Source organism: Apus apus, chromosome 12 (assembly GCF_020740795.1).
Source record: "Apus apus isolate bApuApu2 chromosome 12, bApuApu2.pri.cur, whole genome shotgun sequence".
In the NCBI taxonomy this organism is placed as follows: domain Eukaryota; kingdom Metazoa; phylum Chordata; class Aves; order Apodiformes; family Apodidae; genus Apus; species Apus apus.
Window position 1 is genome coordinate 9,052,445 of NC_067293.1, and position 20,474 is coordinate 9,072,918.

The window sequence follows — 20,474 nt, forward strand, 5'->3', positions numbered from 1 at the left end:
GCATTTTTTTCTGCTAGGAAAAACAGGCACATAGAGATTTTTGTTAATTTATTTTTGTTCATAGTTAGGAAACAAATTAGATTCAATGGAGCGTGGAACCACATTTTTCATAATCTGATGTAAATCATTATTAGAAAAAATTAAATGTTATCTCCTGGGCAGAGACCTTGCAAAAGCATTTCAGTTTTGATTAAAAACCCCTGGCATCTGAACACTATTTTCATAAGGTCCTTTATGAGTGACCCCTGTGGAAGGCATTTTTCCTAGCTTTAAATGTCAGTCTTTACCATAGTTTTGTGTGAATTTCTCAGGCAAAAGCTAACAAGAAGACAGTATATTAGCACTGTTCTTGATAAAATAATAAACAGCAAGAATTCTGGATTATGTCTGCGATGACACAGTCAAAAAATGAAAATGGCAGATCTCTAAATGCCTCCTAGGTTCTTCAGCACCTGGAGCACCTTGACTGCAGCATTTTACACAGCTTGCTAAGCACACCCAAGGTGTTGGAGCAAATGGAGCAAAGGCCATGTAGAAAATCACTTGTCCTCAAACATTTCCAACTGTTCCTTTCTGAAATGGGAAGATAAATGCATTTCTCCCTCCTCCTTATCACTCCAGTAGTTCTGTCCTCTCTGTTCATCAAGTCTATTAGGTGTGAAAGGAGCTCTTCTCCCCATCACGGTAGGCAGATTGAGAGCTCCGTCCCATCTTCAGGCAGAGAAGTGTCAGTGAAATGTGTGAGATGCCCCCAAACATTTCAGTCCTGCTCTTCCCAGTTCCAGAGAGGTCACAGCCATAACGCTGCACAAACCACAGGGAAATGCTCAGTGGTTTTATTGTTAAGGCATCAGTGCTGGTATCTGTGAAGTCACAGATCTCTCATCCCCAAAGACCTCTCAGGCACCCTTGCCCTTGTCAGAGCAATGCAGCCTAACCCCCCTGCCCAGGAGCACATGGGCTTTGTGTCTTGACAGAGAGGAACCAGGCTAGGCCTGGTGCCAGCGAGAACATGGCAGGACAGGACACCTCAGGATAATGTACTAGTTGGAAAGCACACTTACTAAAATTACTGCCTGAACAAGAGCATTATGGTAGGTTTGACCTACATCCTAATCCAGGTGCTTAATCTGCCATTGTTTCCTGATCTATGTAAGTCTCTAAGAAGTAATTTTTTGTATTATGGCAACCACAGTAAAATTAACTCTATGGTACCATTCTTAAAACAGTGTTGTAAGAGATGCAGTTTGTCACTTCAGCTCCCAGTGCTGGCCAGTTAGGGACAGAATTTAAAGCAGCATGTAAAGTGATCCTTGAAGTTTGAGCATTTGAATAACTTTCTAAGGCCAAAGAGTTCAGAAGTCCAGTACCATATGATTGACTATGTGTTAAGTAGCACAAACAACCATTGGGCAAAACCTATTTATAAAGAACTGTTAAAAAATTTGAACCAGAGGTAGTTTAGGAACTAATTTTGCTCAGATATGGTTCTTCCTATGACACTGAGAGAACTTGGGCACCAGAATCACTCTGCCTGCACAACTCAGCTGAAATGGCATGTTCTGATCAACAGAAACTGGCTTCTGCCAAGGAAGATTCTGCTGTGGTGGCAGCTCTTCCTTGGACATCAGAAATAAGTTAAACCCACAAACATTTCCCCACTTGCCAAATGCTTTGGCTCTTTAAAAATATTTATATTTATGTAGGATCCTGAAAGGAAACCAAACCTTTCACAGTTCAGGCCATGAAATTAACATCTCTCCAGCTAATACAGGACAAAGCTTTATTTATATCTATTCCCTACCTGCCTGTTGGAAGGATTCTTGAAGCAGCTGGTCCTTCAGCAGATGCTGGACCCATGCTTTGATCCAATCAACAGAGAAAGATCATTTAATTGGGCTGTACATGTATGAACAGCTTAGAAGCAGAAGTTTGTTTCCTCACCAACATCCAGGCATGTTGACAATCCTGTTGGAAAAGCTCTCAGAAATGGCATGTGTCTACTTACACTGAAGCAAGGATTTATAAGCACCGTAGGGAACTTTATTTTCAATACAGATATCCTCCTTGCAGCTTATTTGTACAGTCATTTCAAGATTTGGAGAACTGTATACACCACTCTTCATGCTACAACCACCTGCTGGCTCAATTTTTTACTTTTATTGAATAATACCTTATGTGTATATATAAAATATAAGCATATGTGCATCTAGGAAATTGCCAGTTTTACTAAAATAACCTAGAAAAAGTGATGCAAAATACTTTGATCTGCAATCTGAGCATGAAACCATGGTTGGAATCCATCTGCTGGCAGCAGAGGAACAACACACTCTGACAAGCAGGTGTTACTCAGAAATTGCCACTCTCAAAATCTCCTTTACCACTCTGGTGAGGAGCATTGTGAGAGCAAAGGTACAACACAAAAGACCCAAGAAAACCAAAACCAAAGCACACAGTCTAACTCAGCAGCACTCCGAAACAGAAGACAACTTGGTTCAAGAGCCCATTTGCAGTACAAATCTCAGTTTGGTCAGATTCAGGTAAAGCTTATCTTTGGCCACAGTGAGGACAAAAGTAATTGGATGTACAGGCATCAAAACTAATGCTTTAGAAATCTCTGTTCCCTGAAAATACAGCTATAGTGAGTCACTTAAGCATCAGTGCTGACTGCCTCCTTTGTGCATGTGAATGACTGAAGGTGCTCTCCCTACAAGCTCAACACACAAAGGGATTTAATATTTAAGTAGCTTGAGTGAACACTTGCTGCAGAGGACAGAAGCTGTGTGAGATGTCAGTAGGTCTCTGCAGACCTGGTAGCTCAAGAGCTGTCCCACAGTTGGAAACCAGGGTTTAGGAGCTGCAAAAGGCTTTTACCAAGATGGACCAAAGAGACTGAAAGAGCAAGAGGCTTTTTTCATCCTGTCAACATGAACCTGATGGGAATGAAGCAGAACACAACTACAAATTACTATCTTCTATTTTGGTACAGTTTAGAACTGGAACATAGAATTGCAAAAGCTATGGCATTAATATGAAAGAAAGCATTTTCAAACAAGTTAGATGCTCTTATTTCTTTGGAAGTCACTTTCACTCTTCATATATCAGTTTTTGCTTTATGATCAGCATTTCTCAGACTAGAAAGTTTGTGCTCTTTCTTTTTTGAGACAGCAACAAAGAGGAGGGTAAAAGCAGACAAATCCTGTCAAAACAGACAGTTTTTTTATCTTCACTTGCATTCCTAGATCACAGCTTTTCAGTGATCCCATTAACCCATGAAAGCTGTCCAAAAGGTCTGCAGGAATCTCTGAACAACCTGTGTCCTTAGGCATTGAGAGCTCTCAAAATACCCCTGAGCCTCACATGGACCAGTGCTGAAATGCTGTGGAGTTTCCTCCATGTGCAGAGAATCAAAGCTCAAACTGCAGCCAGTGACATTCCAGCCTCACACCCTCATTTTACAGTTGAGCTCAGAAGGGAAAACACAGTCCAACAAAACAGCACAGGACACTTCTCCTTTGGTGAACTGTTGGGTTTTCTGAGTAGAGGAAGTTCTCCAGGATTGAGTCTTATCTTAGTGAATAAAGACATTAAAGACATCATGCTAGTGCAAAGCTATTTAACATACATTAGCAGTCAACTTTGCCACACTGATGTTAAACAAATTAATTTACTAGAAGAATCAGATGTTCTTCTCATTCTGTGTTAGTTTATTAGTGACATCAGGTACTACTTTTACATTCAGAAGGCATGGGAATTTCAGACTGATTCACAAGAACAAGCTGCTAATGAAAAAAGACAACAGCCATATGCCAGGTTCCCAGCAAAATGTTAAGAGCTTGGTATGAATTTTCCCATAGCACACATGGTCCCTTCTGACACAGCATTCACACCTTTAATTATGGTTTTAGCTTTAGCATCATCTGAGATAAGCTGTATGCAACTAGAAATTTTCTTGTATAAAAAGATTAAATGACAGGAAGTTTTGTAGCTGTCTTCTTTACTCAAAATACTCACATTTCTCACACAGACACAATACTCAGTTCTGTGGTCCTCAGAACACTTATTTTCTCCAAAATCATACAGTAGCTTCAAGTAACTCTGCAACTCATCTTCAGACTCATGGCAGGTTGTTCTGTTGTGAAATGTTTTTTTAAATTCTTTTAAATAAACAAACTATGAATTAATTTGGTTTTCTTCCTTTTAAAGGGGCAGATCAGGGAGTCTAGGAAAAGGAGAAGAGCAGGGAAGGTGGCAACAGAGACGGGATTAGGAGATTATACAGACTGATAGCCAGTACGACTTTTTCTTCTTCCAATGATATAAGATATAAAGACAAGAATGATAAGGAAGCCAAGTGCCACGCCCACTGCGATGGGAATAAGAAAGTTCAGGTCAGAATCAGCAAGACATTCTTCAGCTGCAGAAAGAAGAAAAACAAAAAAAGCAAGGGAGAATACATTAGTAGAGGAAACCAAGCATTAGAAACCAAAGCAAGCAAGGAGCAAACAGACGTGTCTGAGAACTTACACTGCATAATGCATCTAAGGTAAAATCAGTACTGAGTAAAGAACTGATAGATTGATTTCTTTAAACATATATACTACACACACAATTTGTATTGGTAATTTAGTTCTTCTAATTTGTATATTTGATTTCATCCTCCCCTGGTGAGCAGTCCACTCAGATTAGAACTGTGAGGACAACCCAGCAGGCTGAGCATGCATGAGCTGATCACACGTGGTGTTAACAGCAATGCAGAGACAGACTGGTACATTATTGCCTTGTACAAGTGACTTCCCAAACCCTCAAGTCACCAGCACTTCTCTAGGTTCCAAACATGAAGAGAAATGACAGACAACAAACCCAGTAAAAAGGAAGAAACTTACTGAAAACTACAAGAGACAGCCAGGACACAAATGCTGAAAGCACTGAATGGAAAACATGGAAAGACTCTCTCTTTGGGTGGGTAACTATTTATTTTCAATCCAAATACAAGAAAAGGATTGTTAGTTTCAGCTGGGAACTATGCAGACCTTACCAAAATCAGCACAGGAGAAAAAAAAATAGTATTACAGAGTTTTTTTAAGATACAGGTTGTAAAATACTTGATGAACTCCTTGCTGACACAAACACAAATGCAAGGATTAGCAAAGAAGACTGGGAACTGATTTCAAACCCACTGATACACCCTAGAGATGGAGGCAGGGCTTGGCATTCTTCCCCTCTTTGCACAGACAGCAGAGCCCCACCTGTGTGGGGACAGATGAGGTGTTGTTAAGACAGGAGACAGTCCCCATGTGCTGCTTCAACACTGGAAGGGTGCTTGACTTAGATGCTTTTAATGAAGCAGAGCTCTTTATAAAACTTTATTGCTAGAGTTCATATTAGAGCAGAGTGTCACACTCACATTCAATGCTTTATCAAAAGTTAGTTGTTATTTTAAGTGAATATTTAAATCATTTGAGCCTCTAACTGAATCAGCCTTAGTTACGGGGAATTCACTATCTGGATTTAGCTCCCTACAGCCCAGCAGACAATTCCCCTCTCACAAAAGGCCATGCAGAGTCTTTGGCTGAGGAAAGAAAACACCACATGGAGGTTCAGCACCTGGAAACACTGAACTCAGACAATATGAGAGCACCTACAGACAAGTAGAGCAACACTTGGAAGGGAAAAAAGGAGGAAACAAGTACCTTACACAGCGAGCTATTTAAAAATATTCTGACTACTGAGAAAACATTTAACCATCTTAAAAAGAGAACTGCATTTGATAGTTAGTCATCTTTGTTCACTGGACATAAACGTACAGAGTAACTGCGATCTGCTGTGTAGTGGGTCATTAATATCAACAGTGCCCAGCAGGCGGCGACAGGAACCCTCTTTCTCCTTTAAAGGAAGGAGACGGCTGCAATACCATCAGAGTATGACACTGCCACATGGAATTCCCAGGACAAAAGGGGTTTAAGGTTTCATACCAGGAACATTCTATCCTTTACCTCTCTCCTGTTTGCCACTGTTGTTGGCACACAGCACTCCATGTATTGTTACTGTACAATGGTTAGAAGCTTCAGAGAAGTGTCTTCAAATGCAGAGCCTGGTAACTGCACATCATGACAAGCAGGCTCCATGTTCAGGCCAGCAGGAATAGCTTTTTCAACATATTTGGTCTCCATTCAGAATAATCAGGAATTTTGGTCCCCAAAATTTTTAGCCCCAGTATAAAGACTATCTTCCCTTTTAAGTCCAATCATGAGATGCAACTGATAGCAACAAATCTGGTAGTTTTATTGGTATATGCTATATAACAGAGAACACTGTGGTAAATTTAAAAAAGTGTTCATTGGCTGGAAAAGCTTATTTTAAGGAGTATTAGCATGCCATCTTCAAGCTAAAAGATGAGAAAACTTGGTATCTTCGAGCACAGTTTTGATATTTAGTAAACTGTATATAAGGCACAGTCATTAGCAATGACAACAAACCACACTCTATGATGGATCACACACATTAATATTCAATACCCACAAGCACATAAAAGTTAAATGCTGTTTTCATAGGCCAGAACAGAACTATTTTTATTCACATAACACCACTGCATGTCTTTAATATTCTGAAATTAAAAGTGCAGTGTTTTAGAAGCACTTAATTCATCAATTATGACTGAGAACATATTCTAAGTTGTTAGGTTCAAACATAAGCCATGACATTATGTAACCAAGGTTGTTTTTAACAAACCCTTTGTCTGACTGCACACAAGCCAGTTTTGAGTTCAGATTTAGTTGTGGCTTGTTGTTTTTTTTAAATAAACTCTCATTTTGAAACTACTTGTATCCAGCATTATAGCATTTCTTGTAACCAACAAAGTAAGCCAGTAAGTACAGCTAATCCAACTAGTTGTCCACCTCTGGGCTACAGTCCTCAGCTAACAAGAAAAAGGGCAAGTCTGAAAAATAAATGCATTTAAATAGAAGAATTTAACACTATAATCTCTCTCTAATTATCTAAAGCAGTTCTGCCTTTCCCCAACAGGACATCAGTCAGTCATCACCTCTCTCTGCCCAAAAGACAACAGCAGTAGTTCCTGTTCCAAAACACCAAAACTAACAGACTTGTAATTCCATGATACACTTTCTTAAAAAGCATGTATCTGCTTATTACTGGAGATCTATCATTATTATACACTAGAGTCCAGCCTTCCAGTATTGAGATACTTACTACAAGTCTCCAGGAGAGACAACAATGCTGGAAATAGAACTACAGTAAAACCAGTAATGCTTGGATGGAAAAAAAGTCTTCACACTTATTACAGGACAGCAGTAACTCGTGGTTGTTCTAAGTTTTGTCACAGACTCTTGACTTGTACTGATAACTTGATGGAAATTTGATGCCTGCAGTCCCACTGTAGTTTAAACTCACTATGTCTCATTTGCATCCTCAGGAATGCCACTGTTAAGCTCTTTAACATGAGCTTACTAGAATATTTTTGTGTTTCTTCACATTAAAAAAGCTTCAGCTTACACTTCAGAAAGGTTCTAACATTATTTGGACTTTGTGTAGCACATAAGAAGGCAGCTATAACGTAATGATTAGATGAGCAGTGCAGGCTAAAAAAGAAAAAAGGGTATAGCATTAGACTGCACTTTTTCCTAATAAAGCCATAAAAACTTCTTGTCTGGATGGAGCTACAATTGACAAAATTTACAAGCAAATTTCTAATGGTAAACTAGATGTCCAGTGTCTCAAACAGTTCCCAAGCAGTCTTCTGCTACAGGATCATACCCAAGCACACTTCAGAATGTCCTGCAAAACAAACCACTAAAGCACAGACTGCAGAGGGCTCTTCCAAGAGCACCTTCACCAGCTACGTAACAGAATCTCAAATATAGACTGATTGAAGTTGACCTTACTAATTTTATTTTCTTTAAAAAAAAACAACCAGTACAAGATGTCTCTTTTCAAATTAGTTAAAAAATGTGAACAAGTTTCCTTAAGAAATAGAACAATCTTTATTATTTAGAGCACATACTGAACAGGTTGACAGTTCCCTACAGAGCAATACATACAGGAAAACTAGTGGTTTTTTAAGAACAGGCAATCAGGTGAAAATTAGATGTTTTTTGAACCAGTTATCTGTACATCAGTCTAAGAGGACTTTAATTTCTGAGCCAATACATTTGCAAATAAAGATTAATTGGCAGGTTTTTGCAAAGATACTTCCACTATTGTTGAATTTTGGGAGCAGTTTGTGCTAATCTTCTATATTGTCACTTGGAAACAGTGCACAATTCAAAAACTTGCAAGATCAGATGAACACAAGTGTGGTAAGTACTCCTTAACAGAAATGCACATATAACTGGTGCCACTGAACATCAGTCACAAAAATGCTAAAAATCTTTATCAACTTCTGCATTTGAGAATATATTAATATGAAAGTCATTAGATTTTTTTAATTTTTTTTTTTAGTAATTAAAATGGAAAGTCTTGAAGCCTGTTTCAGGATTAAACTTTTAGTAGCTTCCCACTTTCATTAACATGAATTTCAGTAACTGATGCAAAATTCAAGCTGTAGAGTACAAGCTATAGTGAGCATTGTCCACCCATACTTGCTTCCTTGGCTAGTGTCAAGAGTAAATTGCTTTCACCCCCAAAAAAGATTACTGAAAGAAGGGTATTGTATGATTTGTATACAAACATGCCACAGACATCTATCTCTACAACCCTAGAAAACACTAATAAAAACACTAAACCAGCTTTGATGAAGGCTAAACTCATTCTAAAGGGGGAGACAACGTTATGTTCGTTAAATAACTAGTTTAGGCAGCTCATGGTGTGACGTATGTAAAAAAGCCACATTTATCCAAAAGACTTTTTTTTTTTTTTTCCCCATGCAGTAAAGACTATATATGTCAGCACAGAGAGGCCAGAGAGAAGTTGTGCAGCAAGGGTTAGTCTCTACAGAGCTGCAATTTAAGAACAGTCCAGTTGCAATTAATTTTTTAAGCTAGTTACCCTTTCCCTACAGCAAGGAAAAATAAGTTTTGTGGGTCTATCTCAGAGGTGGCTTTTGCATTCTTAACATTATTAAATGGTACACAGCAAACAATGAAACACAAAGTACATTAAACATTCAGAATGCCAATGGTGGGCAGGTATAATGTGAATTTTGACTGGCAGAGAACCATTCAAGATGAAGATTTAAAGACAGCTCAAGCTGCAACAGCAGATACTGGCTCATTAAATGAAAGCATCTTTAAACAACGGTCATTCAAAGCAACAAGACTGACCAGTTCTGTGCAGAGTATGATATAAAGTTAAGTGCACTTTAAAGTTCTGGAATATTTAGAAAGGTTATTCCCTTTAAACTGGTGCCAGCAAAAAAGCTTGCATTAATTTAGCAGAACTCGGCCTCAGTTGAGTACTTCAGATAATTGCCAAGGTATAATAAATGATGAAGAATTCAGTGCCTAACAGTAATTCATTATCATTATTTTAATGCATTTGGAAATAGCACTGAAGTCTCCCTGTGTATCCACCATTTGGCAAGTACAGGTTACCCATTTTGTTTGTACAGTCAGGGCAGAGGAATGATTCCTGAAACTACACTAGGGCAGGAGTAAACTACTCAAATTCCCAGTAACTACATTACGGCTGCCACTTCAAAAGATCACTTAAATCACCAGCCTAAAGTTCAATTCAGTGAAAAGCTGTTACTGGGCATTGTACAATCCTTGCTAAATGCTACATGAGTCACCACCTCACCACCGTTGTGACTAATGCTGCCAGCTTAACCCACAAGTGTGACAACTAAGGTATGGGAGGAGAGAAGCAAGTACAAATTCTATGCTATTCTGGGAGTTACCCAATGCACATGAGTTTAGAATGTGTTCTTGTTTCAGGCTACGATTTGTAAAGAGCAGAAATAAATCCTGAACACTTTAGGGTTTTTGCAAGATAAAATCCTGAGCCTAGCAATTAATCCAAAATTTCACATCTTCAAAACAGCTATGAAACCCGCGTTGTCTTCTTGTAGCAGGAAAACTAAACACGTAGTTCTGCTTCATCTGAGATAAACATTCTCTCTTTTTTTCTCAAGTCCAATTAGCTGTGGCTAGTAATTATTCTTAAGTTTTGGGTCTTTTTTGGACTTCAGAACTTGCACTTGCTTTGTTTAGAGTGAAATCAGAACAGGAACCACCTTTAGATTCACAAAGTTTGATATCCAGCATAGCTTTTTCTTCTGCCAATTATGTAAGCAACGATTATAATGGCAATCAAGCCAGCAAGTGCAGCACCAACTACAATTGGGATTAGAATGCCTTCATCATCCAGCGAACACTCCTGGGCTGTAGGTGAGAAAAAGGTTGCAATAAGGAATAAATAAAGACATAATACTTGCCAAGTGTGGTATAAAGATCTGTTTTCCTTAATATGAAACAGTTCAAAAATCTAGTATTACTATATCTTTAAGCTAAGAGAGAAAGAACTGCAGAGGTCTGATAGGTACATGAGACTTATCTGTTTCATGCTTAATGAAGTCTGGTGCTTTTACTCATTCAGAAAAAAGTAACCCAGATTTGCTGTCAAGAACCTATCCAGAATGGAGACATGCTAGAGAGATGGAACAGCTATAACTGGTAGAAGACAGAAGCTAGCTGCAACCTGAACTAGAGAGTGACACAGGACCCTAACTCTGCAGAATGTATCATGGTAAATGCTGTTAACCCTGTGTATGTTTGGGGAGTTCACTTAACTCTGCCTAGAAAAAATGAAGTTCAAAAATCTGCACTCAAATTAGTCTAGTCTAATAGGACTGTGCTGCAAGTGTTATCGCTTAGTACAAAGACCAGGTTACACTAAAGATTAATAATAAACATCTTGGAATCTTTCTTCAGTCAGGATTTTCAAGACTGCTTCTGAAAGTAGCTCTGTCAGTTTATTTTCCCCCCCAACACTCCTGTTCCTTAGAGCGACAGGTAAAGAGAAATGACACACCTCATGGTATTACCAAAGCCCATTTCTCCTACAGTTTTGTCCTATTTTCTTATATATTCAAGCTACAAAAATATGTCAGGATGATGCCAGATAAAACTTAACATAATCTACAAGGTAATGCTCAAGCCCCTCTTCAGTGATGAAGGAGAACCAACATACCCAGCAGACATTTTTTAAGTGAGAACAAAGCTTTCCTTGAACTTAAATGTCAGTCTCAGAACAAAAGAACAAGAGCTTCAAAAATCAAGTGCTTGTGCCCAATGCTGGTGCTTTTGAGCAAGTAAGAATTTTGCAGGCATTGCAAGAATTAACAAAAAAAGAACTCTTACCTGTAGAGAACTTATCTGCCTTCACAAGGAATGGCTGAATCCATAGATTAAAAGTATGTATTTGAAGATCTTCATTAATCTCAAGAGTTTGCTCTTTTCGGCACATGTAAGAGCTACCAAGGAAAGTATCCCACTGGCTGAAATTGTTGTTATCTGCACTTGAAATGACTAAACACAGGGGAAAAAGAGAAGAAAATGTGCACGCCCACTGTAAATACAAGACAGTTGCTAATACAATCCTAAGACCAAGCAGCTGAATCTACAGGGGCCAACTTTTCAACACTGACCACTCTGAAAAACAAGGTAGCCTGAAGTGGGATTGATCTGCTCAGACAAAAGAAGTCAGGCACCGAAGTCATTACAGTACTTAGCAGTAACCTGCCCTCCACATAGACAGGACATTAGGTTTTCCTTGTACTTCCATTCATCCCAACATTGCAGAGTTGTGAGGATTTTAGCTTTAGTGCCCTTTTAACTCAGCAGTGGTCACCAGCAACTTAAAAACAAACAAACAAACAAACTTTTGTTTTGGAAAAAAGTATGCATTAGTTTTTGAAGGACTGGTGTCTTTTCCCAGTGGGAGTTAAGTAGAAGTGGTTGGAAGATACAGCAGCATCTTCAAACAAAGAAGACAACAGCTGGTTTAGAAAAAGGCTTCAGATCATGTTACTGAAAACAGTTATAAGAAGCCCTCTTAACTTATATACGTTTATCCCAAAGTAAGAGACCCCATTAGCAGAAATTTCAGCAGAAGATAATGATCACACACTGATGTTTAAAGTAACTCTTACAGCCATTTCTCCATTTCTGCTTATTACTTTTGATCCTACCAACTTAAAAGACTTCAAGTAGGAAGCAATGGTAAGCATGAACAGCATTGAAAAGAACAGTCAGAAGTATTCTATAGAGACACTGGATAAAAACTTGTATTTGTTTTAAGGAACACACTATTTCTTACCAGAACCATTCAGGTGGTTGAGCAGTGTAACGTTCACCTCTTTCAGATAAAATTTTTGTATAGTTGCACTTTCATTTTTCTGTTCAGGAAGCAAGAACCAACTGTCAGTGTGCAATTCTGTATTTTTAACTTCAAGAACACACGCTTTACAAATAACACAATTATCAGTCCTACATTTTTACAACTTTAACCCAACTGTCCATTTGTCTTGAGGCAGTCAGCTAGCCAGTTCCCCTTCATCTATGGGAACAGCCTACCACCCCCAAGTGACAGAGGGGTTTTACTTTGAGTGACCACCATGCAATGCTGTTAAAATGGAAACTCGGGTTAAAACAAAAGTAGTTACTTACAACAACAAATGTGAAAGCAACCAGTGTGCTATTTCCATCATTTAACTTCAGAGTAGCTGTTGTGTTACCACAGGCACCATCTGCACTAGTTGTCTTTGGATCGATGTTGATCAGATGAGGCTGAAACAGACACACCACATCACACACATTCAGCTGCCACTAGGGACCGTTTCAGAGAGCAGCAGTCTCAGGCAAGAAGAGTTTGTCATGAAGAAGACAGCAGGAAGATTGAGCCTGGCTGCTACTGAACCAAGGCTACTTGAGTCAGCTGACATGCTGGCAACACTGAAGTGAACAAATGGCCCAGTGAAGTCTTGTTCTGTTGACCTAATACAACTGGTCAGATTTGGCTCCCTCTGTGGGGAAAGACAGTATTTACAGCCTTAAAAGCTAGGAAAGTTCCAGGTTTTTAATGTCAGAGATACTCCCAAGAACGAGTTATGTGGAATCCACACGATGTTTTGAAGCTAACTATATAAACCATACAACTATTCCGATGTTAGAGTGGTGCTGTGTAGAATACTCAGAAGCAGTTCTGGACAGACAACAGAGTACACAGCAAACACCCTGCACTCACATTCCATACCAAACAACTACAGCAACCTGTCTACTCTTCTAAAATAGAAGAGACACACACCTTGTCTTGGGAAACATTCAGCTGCAGCCCAAAAGTAGCCAGAAGACATGTTGTATTTCCTCTTTTAAGGGAGTAGTTTCCTGTGACTGGATTCTCCACAGGTTTGGGAGGAGTGGTTGGAGCAGGTGATGCAGTGGTGGTAGAGGCAGTAGTCATATTGGCAGTAGTGGGTGAAATGGTGGGTTCAGGAGTAGGTGTATCGGCTTGACATCTAGTTTCTGAAAATAAATTTTTACCCATTTCAGTGCTGAAATGTTATTAAAATCTTACGATTCAGAGGTCAGTTCAACAGAGACACCCATATACCCATTCCTCTGCTGAAACCATTGGGAGCTTGCTCAGCAGCAAGTCTCAAACTCAGCACGATGGCACAGTATTACAATTCACAGCTACCATTTATTCTCTGCAATTCTGTCATGTCCACAATTTTAATCAAAGCAGCACATGTAGTACTACTTACCTCTGACACATGGACAAACGTAGCTAAGTGGATAAAGTGCAATATGTATGTGCTGCAGCTGAAGCAATCAATCCTATTAAGCTGTGTGTAGCAGGATGATGTGCTCATTTCTAAAGCAGTGGAGCTGTGAGGTGAGACAAGCAGCTCTGGACTATTTAAATGAAAAAGTAGAAGCTACCACTGAAAATGGAAGGTGGTCAAGTCAGAACACTTGAAGTTCCAAAGATCCAGTCAGTGACAGCAGAACTGAAATGCTTATTTTTAATACCCCACATACTGAAATACACACGTTATTGAACCACCACCTTGGCATGGAAACAACCTACATTACTGGATACTACTAAATCTCTTGTACTCTACTTTTCCAGGATCAAGGGAAAATGTACTAAAGGATATTTACTCGAGTATTATTCAACACAGCATTTCTTAGAACTGGTGGATTTTTTTTTATTGTGGGACTTTGCTCTCGGCACTAAGACACAATAGTACAATACAAAAAAAGGCAATTCACACATTGAAATGCTCACCTTTTTTACCAATTGTGCCATTCTGAACAAAAGCCTGCACAGTAACATTCCAGAAAATCTGTGTTACGTTTTCTGCTTCAAGAGAGTCAGTGCTATGGCACACGAAGACATTATTCAGTTGAACTGGGATCATGGTATCCCTCACAACAACAGTAATTGGTCCTACAAAGAAGGATAAATATTTTAATGCCTGATCACCTACAAGAACATTTAGAAGTAGTGTTATATTTTATGTCATTCCATACAGCAAAGAGAGAAATAATTTAACAATTCTAATCTCTCTTGATGGCTTTACCTTTGTGTCCTGACCTGAAGTGCTAAGTAATGTAAAGAAGTAACCAAGCTTCTGGAACTAGACAAGCCATTAGAAACGTGAACCCATTTACTTTTTATTTAAGGAAAAAAAAAATCCTATTATTAGTAGGTACTAGTACACAGAAAGCCTAACACTGTGTTGCTTTGCTAGGTGGAAGGTCAAGCAGTACACACTAAAATTAATCTCCCATATGCCTGTCGTCTACTAGCAGCACCACTGACCTGTTCAAACAGTTCACCTTCCCCCTTGTGTTCCACTTAAAGGGATTATACCTTCAGAGAAGCTAACTAGTCTGTGTCCTTATCCAGCAGGCAGGTATGATGAGCAGCACTGAAGCACTATATGGCATAAAAGTCATTAGATATGTGAGTAGTCCTAACTCTGAAAAAGCCAACCAAGGTCAGGTACGGGAGATCCGACACTCCTGCAACCGTGTCAAGACTCAGCCAAGACTGACTTCTAAGTAGGATTCTGCACGGGATGTTACCTTTTCTCTTAGCATCAGGAAACACAGCAGTATCGTTGGTGTTGTAGGTAAACGTGACAAAGTCCCCCTGGTAAGTTTCATTGGTCTTTGTAAAGTTAACGCTCCAGGAGTGACCTTCTCCGAACTGCACGGCCAGAAGAGCAGCTTGTGTGTCATTGCCACAGACGCTTCCATTGTGTGTCACACCGGGTGACAAATCTAAGGTTGTGTTTTTCTAGAACAAAAAGGGTGATTTAAAATGTTTTGATAGGTAGCAGTTCTTCCCCGTGACCTGCTGGAGTCAGACGGAACCTTGCACAAGATTAGCGAGATTATTTTAGGTTATTCTACAAAACTCTGAAAAGGCTCTCCCTGACATCTAAGACAGGAGTCACATCAGATTCAAGTACGAAAACACACACCTAACTTGGCTGTAAATCCTGACTGTGCTGAGCTGCAACTTGCATTTACTAATTGGGCTAAGAACATTACTACATTGATACACAAAACCCACAAAGTTTGACCAGGTATGCCATTTAAATAAGAGCAACAGGGTGCTTTCAGTTGCCTGTATTATTAAGAACTTACACTTTAAAAATTAATATTTAGGAGTACTCTTAACAACTGTCTTAGTAAAAACAAGAACAAAAAGTGAAAAAACACAACCTAGGTAAAAAAGCATACTTAAACTTTTACCCAGGACAAAATACAGTTCTCAACAGAAGTTACAGCCAAATACTTACATAATCACTACTGTTTGTTTCATATTTTATCAGGAATTTCATCATCCATTTTGCATACAGGCATGTGGCATTAGAGGCATCCTTTACATCTACTTCCACTGCATAGGACTGGAAAAAACCTGCAAGATACAATTACTAGCTAATAAGACGCTGCTTTTACGTCATTTTCTAGAACTACTTCATTACAAAGTAGTAAATTATTTCCAGACTAGATTCGACTTGCCAGATACTGGAAGAATAGCAAGACTGCTACAAAGTATTCAAACTGGGAAGCATACCATGAAGTTACCAAACCTAGGTAAAAATTAAGGTAACGTTTTTTAGTTTGTTTACCTGACAAAGGCCTAATAATCTAGGTAAGCATTAGCGTTCTGGTGACAAAGTAAACTGAAGTACATGGAGACAGCAGATAAACAAGGTGCTACTCGTAGGCCAAGGTCTCCCTGTTGTTTCCTCAGCGCTCTGACTCCAGCTGACCTCCAAGAGATGAAACCTGGGCGCCTTCCCCGTGTTTCCACAATTTCTGGCTCAAAAGACAGGGATGCCAAATTCCCTTCTCACGCTGAGGCAGCTCCTCACCGCTGTTGGGTTTTGACCCCAGCGCGTCTCGGCGGGGCCGCTCCCCGCGGCCGGCGCCGACCAGCCCCGCTGCCGGGCCCCGCTGGGGCGACAGGGCAGCGCGGGCAGCGCGGGCAGCCGGGCCCGCCGCCCCAGGCCCGATGCCGGGGCCGCCCCGGGGCAGCCCCCGCCGCCCCGGCAGCACGCGCCACCCCCGCGTGCCCCACCGCCGCGTCACGTGCGCGGCGTGTGTGTGTGGGGGGGGGGCGGCCGGCACGCGCCCGAGGGCCCCCCCCTTCCGAACCCACTCGGCGCCCCCCCCCCCCCGCCCTTTCCTCCTTCCCGCTCCGCCGGCCCGGCGCCCACCCGCGGGGCTGGGCCCGGCGGCCGCCGCGCTCACCGGAGGCGCCGAGCAGCAGCAGCAGCGGCAGCGGCAGCAGGAGGGGCAGGCGGCGGCAGCGGCGCGACGCCATGATCGGGGCGCGGGGCGCGGGCGGCCTGGGCAGCGGTCACGTGAGGGGCGGGGCGGCGCCGCCAACCGCCGCGCCGGGCTCGATTCGATGGCTCGCGGACACGGCGCGCAGCGCGCGGCGCCTCGGGCGGGCGGGGCCGGGGCCGGTGTCAGTGTGAGTGTGAGTGTCGGTGTGAGTGTGAGTGTCAGTGTGAGTGTGAGTGTCAGGGCCGGTGTCAGTCTGAGTGTGAGTGTCAGTGTGAGTGTCGGTGTGAGTGTCAGTGTGAGTGTCGGTGTCAGTGTCAGTGTGAGTGTCGGTGTGAGTGTCAGGGCCGGTGTCGGTGTGAGTGTGAGTGTGAGTGTCGGTGTGAGTGTGAGTGTCTGTCAGTACCGGTGTCAGTGCCGGTGTCAGTGTGAGTGTCAGGGCCGGTGTCGGTGCCGGTGCCGGTGTCAGGGCCGGTGCCGGTGTCAGGGCCGGTGCCGGTGTCAGGGCCGGTCCGTCCCGTCCCTGCCCGGTGCGGCCCCGCAGTCTCGGCAGGAGCAGGTCACCGGCCTCGGCCCCCGCAGCCGCCGCTGGGCCTGCTGTCGGCTGGGAAGAGAAAGCTGAGCGGAGACGCGCTTTCAAGGAAGTTTAATGTAGAGGCGTTCGCCGCAAAAAGTAAAAATTTAAGATATTTTCCGTGGTTACAATAAATAACCGGAGGGGGAGGAGGGAACTGGGCGCCGCTGGCCCCGCTGTCCAGGGGAGCGGCGCGCAGGGCGCTGCGGCGGGCGGGCCTGCCCGGGAGCGGCCCCGCGCCGGGCCCGGGCACGCGGCTGGCACTGCCGCCTCCTCCCGGGGCTGACCGGCCTCAGGCTCCGCGTCCCCAGCGTGACGGGGCAGAAACCCGCACCACAGCGGGCTCTGTAGCTGTTGGAGGGAGTTGGCACCAGCACCCGCCGCTGGCGCTGGGCTGGGGCTGGAACGCGGGGCGGGAAGCAGCGGCCTGGTGCCGGTGTGAGGGAAAAGGGCCGGTGGGGTGCAGGGAGGAAGGCAGCGGCCGAGAAACCTGGTGGGTTTGTGACTGGAGGAGGTATAAAAAGAAAGGCTGGCTCGGCAAAGAAAGGGGAGATGGGGAAGAAGAGACTGAGGCGGGAGACAGCAAGGAAAATGGCGGGAGATGCTCCAGGGCTGGGGAGACGAGGGCAAGGCCTGAGGGCCATCAAGGAAGGGCCCTGCTGGAGTGACACGCTCCTGTTTCGGATGCTGTGGGAGAACTTCAAGTAGTATTTTGAGTAACCAGGGACTGAAAGACATGCCCAGTCATGGTGGAAGAAAATGAAAGCTCTTCAGGAAGACAATAAAGCACGTTGACCTGATGCAGGACAGGAAAGCGGGTATGAAGTTTTGATGAAATTGAAATAATGCAATTTGTGATTAAATGTCAGTTAAATACTCTTGGTTCTATACTTGCAATACCATATTTTTCCAAAGAGTATCACAGAACCAGCCACTGAAACCCCTGCATTGTACAAGTGGGAGTTCCACACACAAATACTTGCGTGGTCCGACACATCCAATACTTGTGTTTGTTTTTGTGCTTCATAACTGCACCTAGAACTGACTTACCGTGAGTAATACTTACCTGCACATCTATGTCTAAGCATCATTAAATGTGAACATAAAAATTCCTGCTCTTTCAAAATACTTAAAGTATTTTTTTATTTAGCCTGTAGGCTTTATTTACTGAAAATTTATCCGAGGAAATAAGCTTTAATAACTGAGCCAGTGCTTGCTGTAGGCTGTGGGGGAGAGTCCAGTAACAGCAGCACAGACGAAACCACAAATTCTGAAAGCAACAAGTCTTTTGTCTTTCTCAGCTCCACCTCAAAGTTTGGGGCATTTCAGAGCAAAGGAGAGTCCTGCTGCTGGGACTTTTACATTTCTTCAAGCCTCACAGTTCTGTTGCAAAGTCCTGTTTTTAAAAGGGATCTCTCAGGGTGTTAGGAGAAATTACGTTAAGAGGATTTGACTAGTAGGAGAGAGACTTTGAATTAGGCTTTAATTAATTGGAGGAGGAGAAAATGATTGTTATGTTCCAGGCAGTTTGTGTGGTGGAATGTCACCTTTTGTATCAGCTGGCACGTTTACTTCAGGGCATGTAGCTTTACTTATAAACATTGGTGTGTGCAAACACTTCCTTGTTTGGAGAGTCCTGAGTACCTCTTGTTTGCAGATAAGAAATAGACTAAAATTATTAGATGATCTGCAGACATAAAAAAATGACAATTTAGTTAAGCTTGAAATGGAATAAAATGGTAGTTGTCATAACAAGCAAATTGGTTTCTGTTTAATAACAAAGAATAAAAGTAGCAACTGGTGTGAGATTAAAAGAACAGCATAGTTTAGCACAATGAAAAAAAAAAATTTTTGCAGCAGAAATACCATAATTAACATCAGAACACAGATTTTTCTCTTTCTTTCTTTGCACCTAGTTGCTCTGCCCTCCCTGTATCTCCATCCCTGTTGTAAAACTGCCTTTCGTGGGCTCTGTGGTATTACACTATTTGACTGTGATCTTAGCAAGTGTACTTTTTATTCACTCTTCTTGCTTGCTCTGTCAGTGAAGATAAATGAGAGGACAGTTTCTCCCTTGGAGCTACAGAAAAATAATGTATGGGTGAATCCTGCTTTTTTGGTTAAGTTGATGCCCTACTGGCTGCAGGAGTAGCTTGGCAGAACAATGAAGTTGTATGGCTCCAGAGGCTGCGAACTGGTGGTTTATTTTCTTTGTCACAGAATATCACAGGAGGGACTGGTGTGCCTGAGGTGTGTGTACATCAGGGCTGATCCTAGTGACAATGTGGGAAGCGATGGAGCAGCCACCAAGGCTGTCCAAAGGAATTCTGTCCTTGTGTGGAGCCCTTGGGGAGACCAAAGGATCAAATTCCACCTGCAGGGTGCTGGTGAAGGCACCTCACATCAATGTACGGGATGAATTTTGCCCAGCAAAGCCCACATGCTCCAGCCATCTGAATGTGTTAGTTGATTTTTAAAAACCGTGTGCTGCGGAGGGAGCAAAATGAAACTCTGTTCCTCTTTTGTTTAACAGAAAGCTTCCAGGTTTCCTTAGGAAAGAAAACCAAAATCAAATTAGTTGTTGGAGTTAGATGTTGTCCAATTCCTCTTAAATTCCATTGAAAGGTATTATGTGGGATTGAACCTCTACAAACATCCACTGCATCTTATTTATGATGAGTAATTTCTTTGTTCATTGTGGCCATCTCAAAGAATGGTAGGATTTGTGTGAGAGACTTCAGTAACATAAGATCAAACTCATGATCTGCTGTTTTCCTTTCATGACAAGTGTGAATTGTCGTTCATGACAGAAAATGATTGTTGCCATGATGCAGAGCAAATGTCTTGCCCTTTTTCTTACTAGAGAGAAATTATTTTGCATTTGAGATGATTTTGGGCACCACTGATGGATGGCCAGCTGATCCTGCTTTTCTAGGACATTCCTTGTGTTTATTGCTGGATGTGAAAACAAGGACTGCAACGTTTCTGTACGGTGTTACATTTTTATTGTGTGTTACACTCGATCTGATCTCAGTAGTTTTAAGAATGTATTCACATGTACTGAGAACAAATATGCAAACCCTTCTGATTTATTTTTAAAGCTTTGGTTCATCAAAGAGTATAAATGAATG

At 41.9% G+C, this 20,474-nt stretch overlaps 1 protein-coding gene across 7 annotated transcripts; it reads right to left on the reverse strand.

Annotated features, from left to right (window-relative positions):
• Positions 1 to 34: 34 nt before the first annotated feature.
• Positions 35 to 16,828, reverse strand: LAMP2 (lysosomal associated membrane protein 2). Of its 7 annotated transcripts, XR_007890701.1 has the most exons (10): positions 16,734 to 16,828; positions 15,776 to 15,894; positions 15,054 to 15,267; positions 14,251 to 14,412; positions 13,264 to 13,481; positions 12,627 to 12,746; positions 12,277 to 12,355; positions 11,319 to 11,486; positions 1,805 to 2,933; positions 35 to 804 (listed from the first exon to the last, which is right to left on the reverse strand). XR_007890701.1 is itself a non-coding variant. In XM_051630519.1 (9 exons), the coding sequence occupies exons 1-9, from the start codon at positions 16,804 to 16,806 to the stop codon at positions 2,923 to 2,925; spliced, it is 1,164 nt and encodes a 387-aa protein (XP_051486479.1). In that variant the 5' UTR covers positions 16,807 to 16,828; the 3' UTR covers positions 35 to 2,922. The 7 variants fall into 7 exon arrangements, 6 of the variants coding, with proteins under 6 accessions (XP_051486479.1, XP_051486477.1, XP_051486475.1 ...); XM_051630519.1 differs by having other exon boundaries at positions 35 to 2,933; XM_051630517.1 differs by lacking the exons at positions 35 to 804; positions 1,805 to 2,933 and adding an exon at positions 2,942 to 4,132.
• Between the last annotated feature and the right edge of the window lie 3,646 nt (positions 16,829 to 20,474).

Coding starts and splice junctions, on each gene's coding strand:
- LAMP2 (XM_051630514.1), bottom strand. CDS start 16,806: ATGGCGTCGCGCCGCTGCCGCCGCCTGCCCCTCCTGCTGCCGCTGCCG. Junction 14,413..15,053: donor TCCTGATGCTAAGAGAAAAG/GTAACATCCCGT, acceptor CCTTCTTTGTAG/GACCAATTACTGTTGTTGTG. Junction 12,747..13,263: donor TGAATGTTTCCCAAGACAAG/GTGTGTGTCTCT, acceptor TGTCTGTTTCAG/CCTCATCTGATCAACATCGA.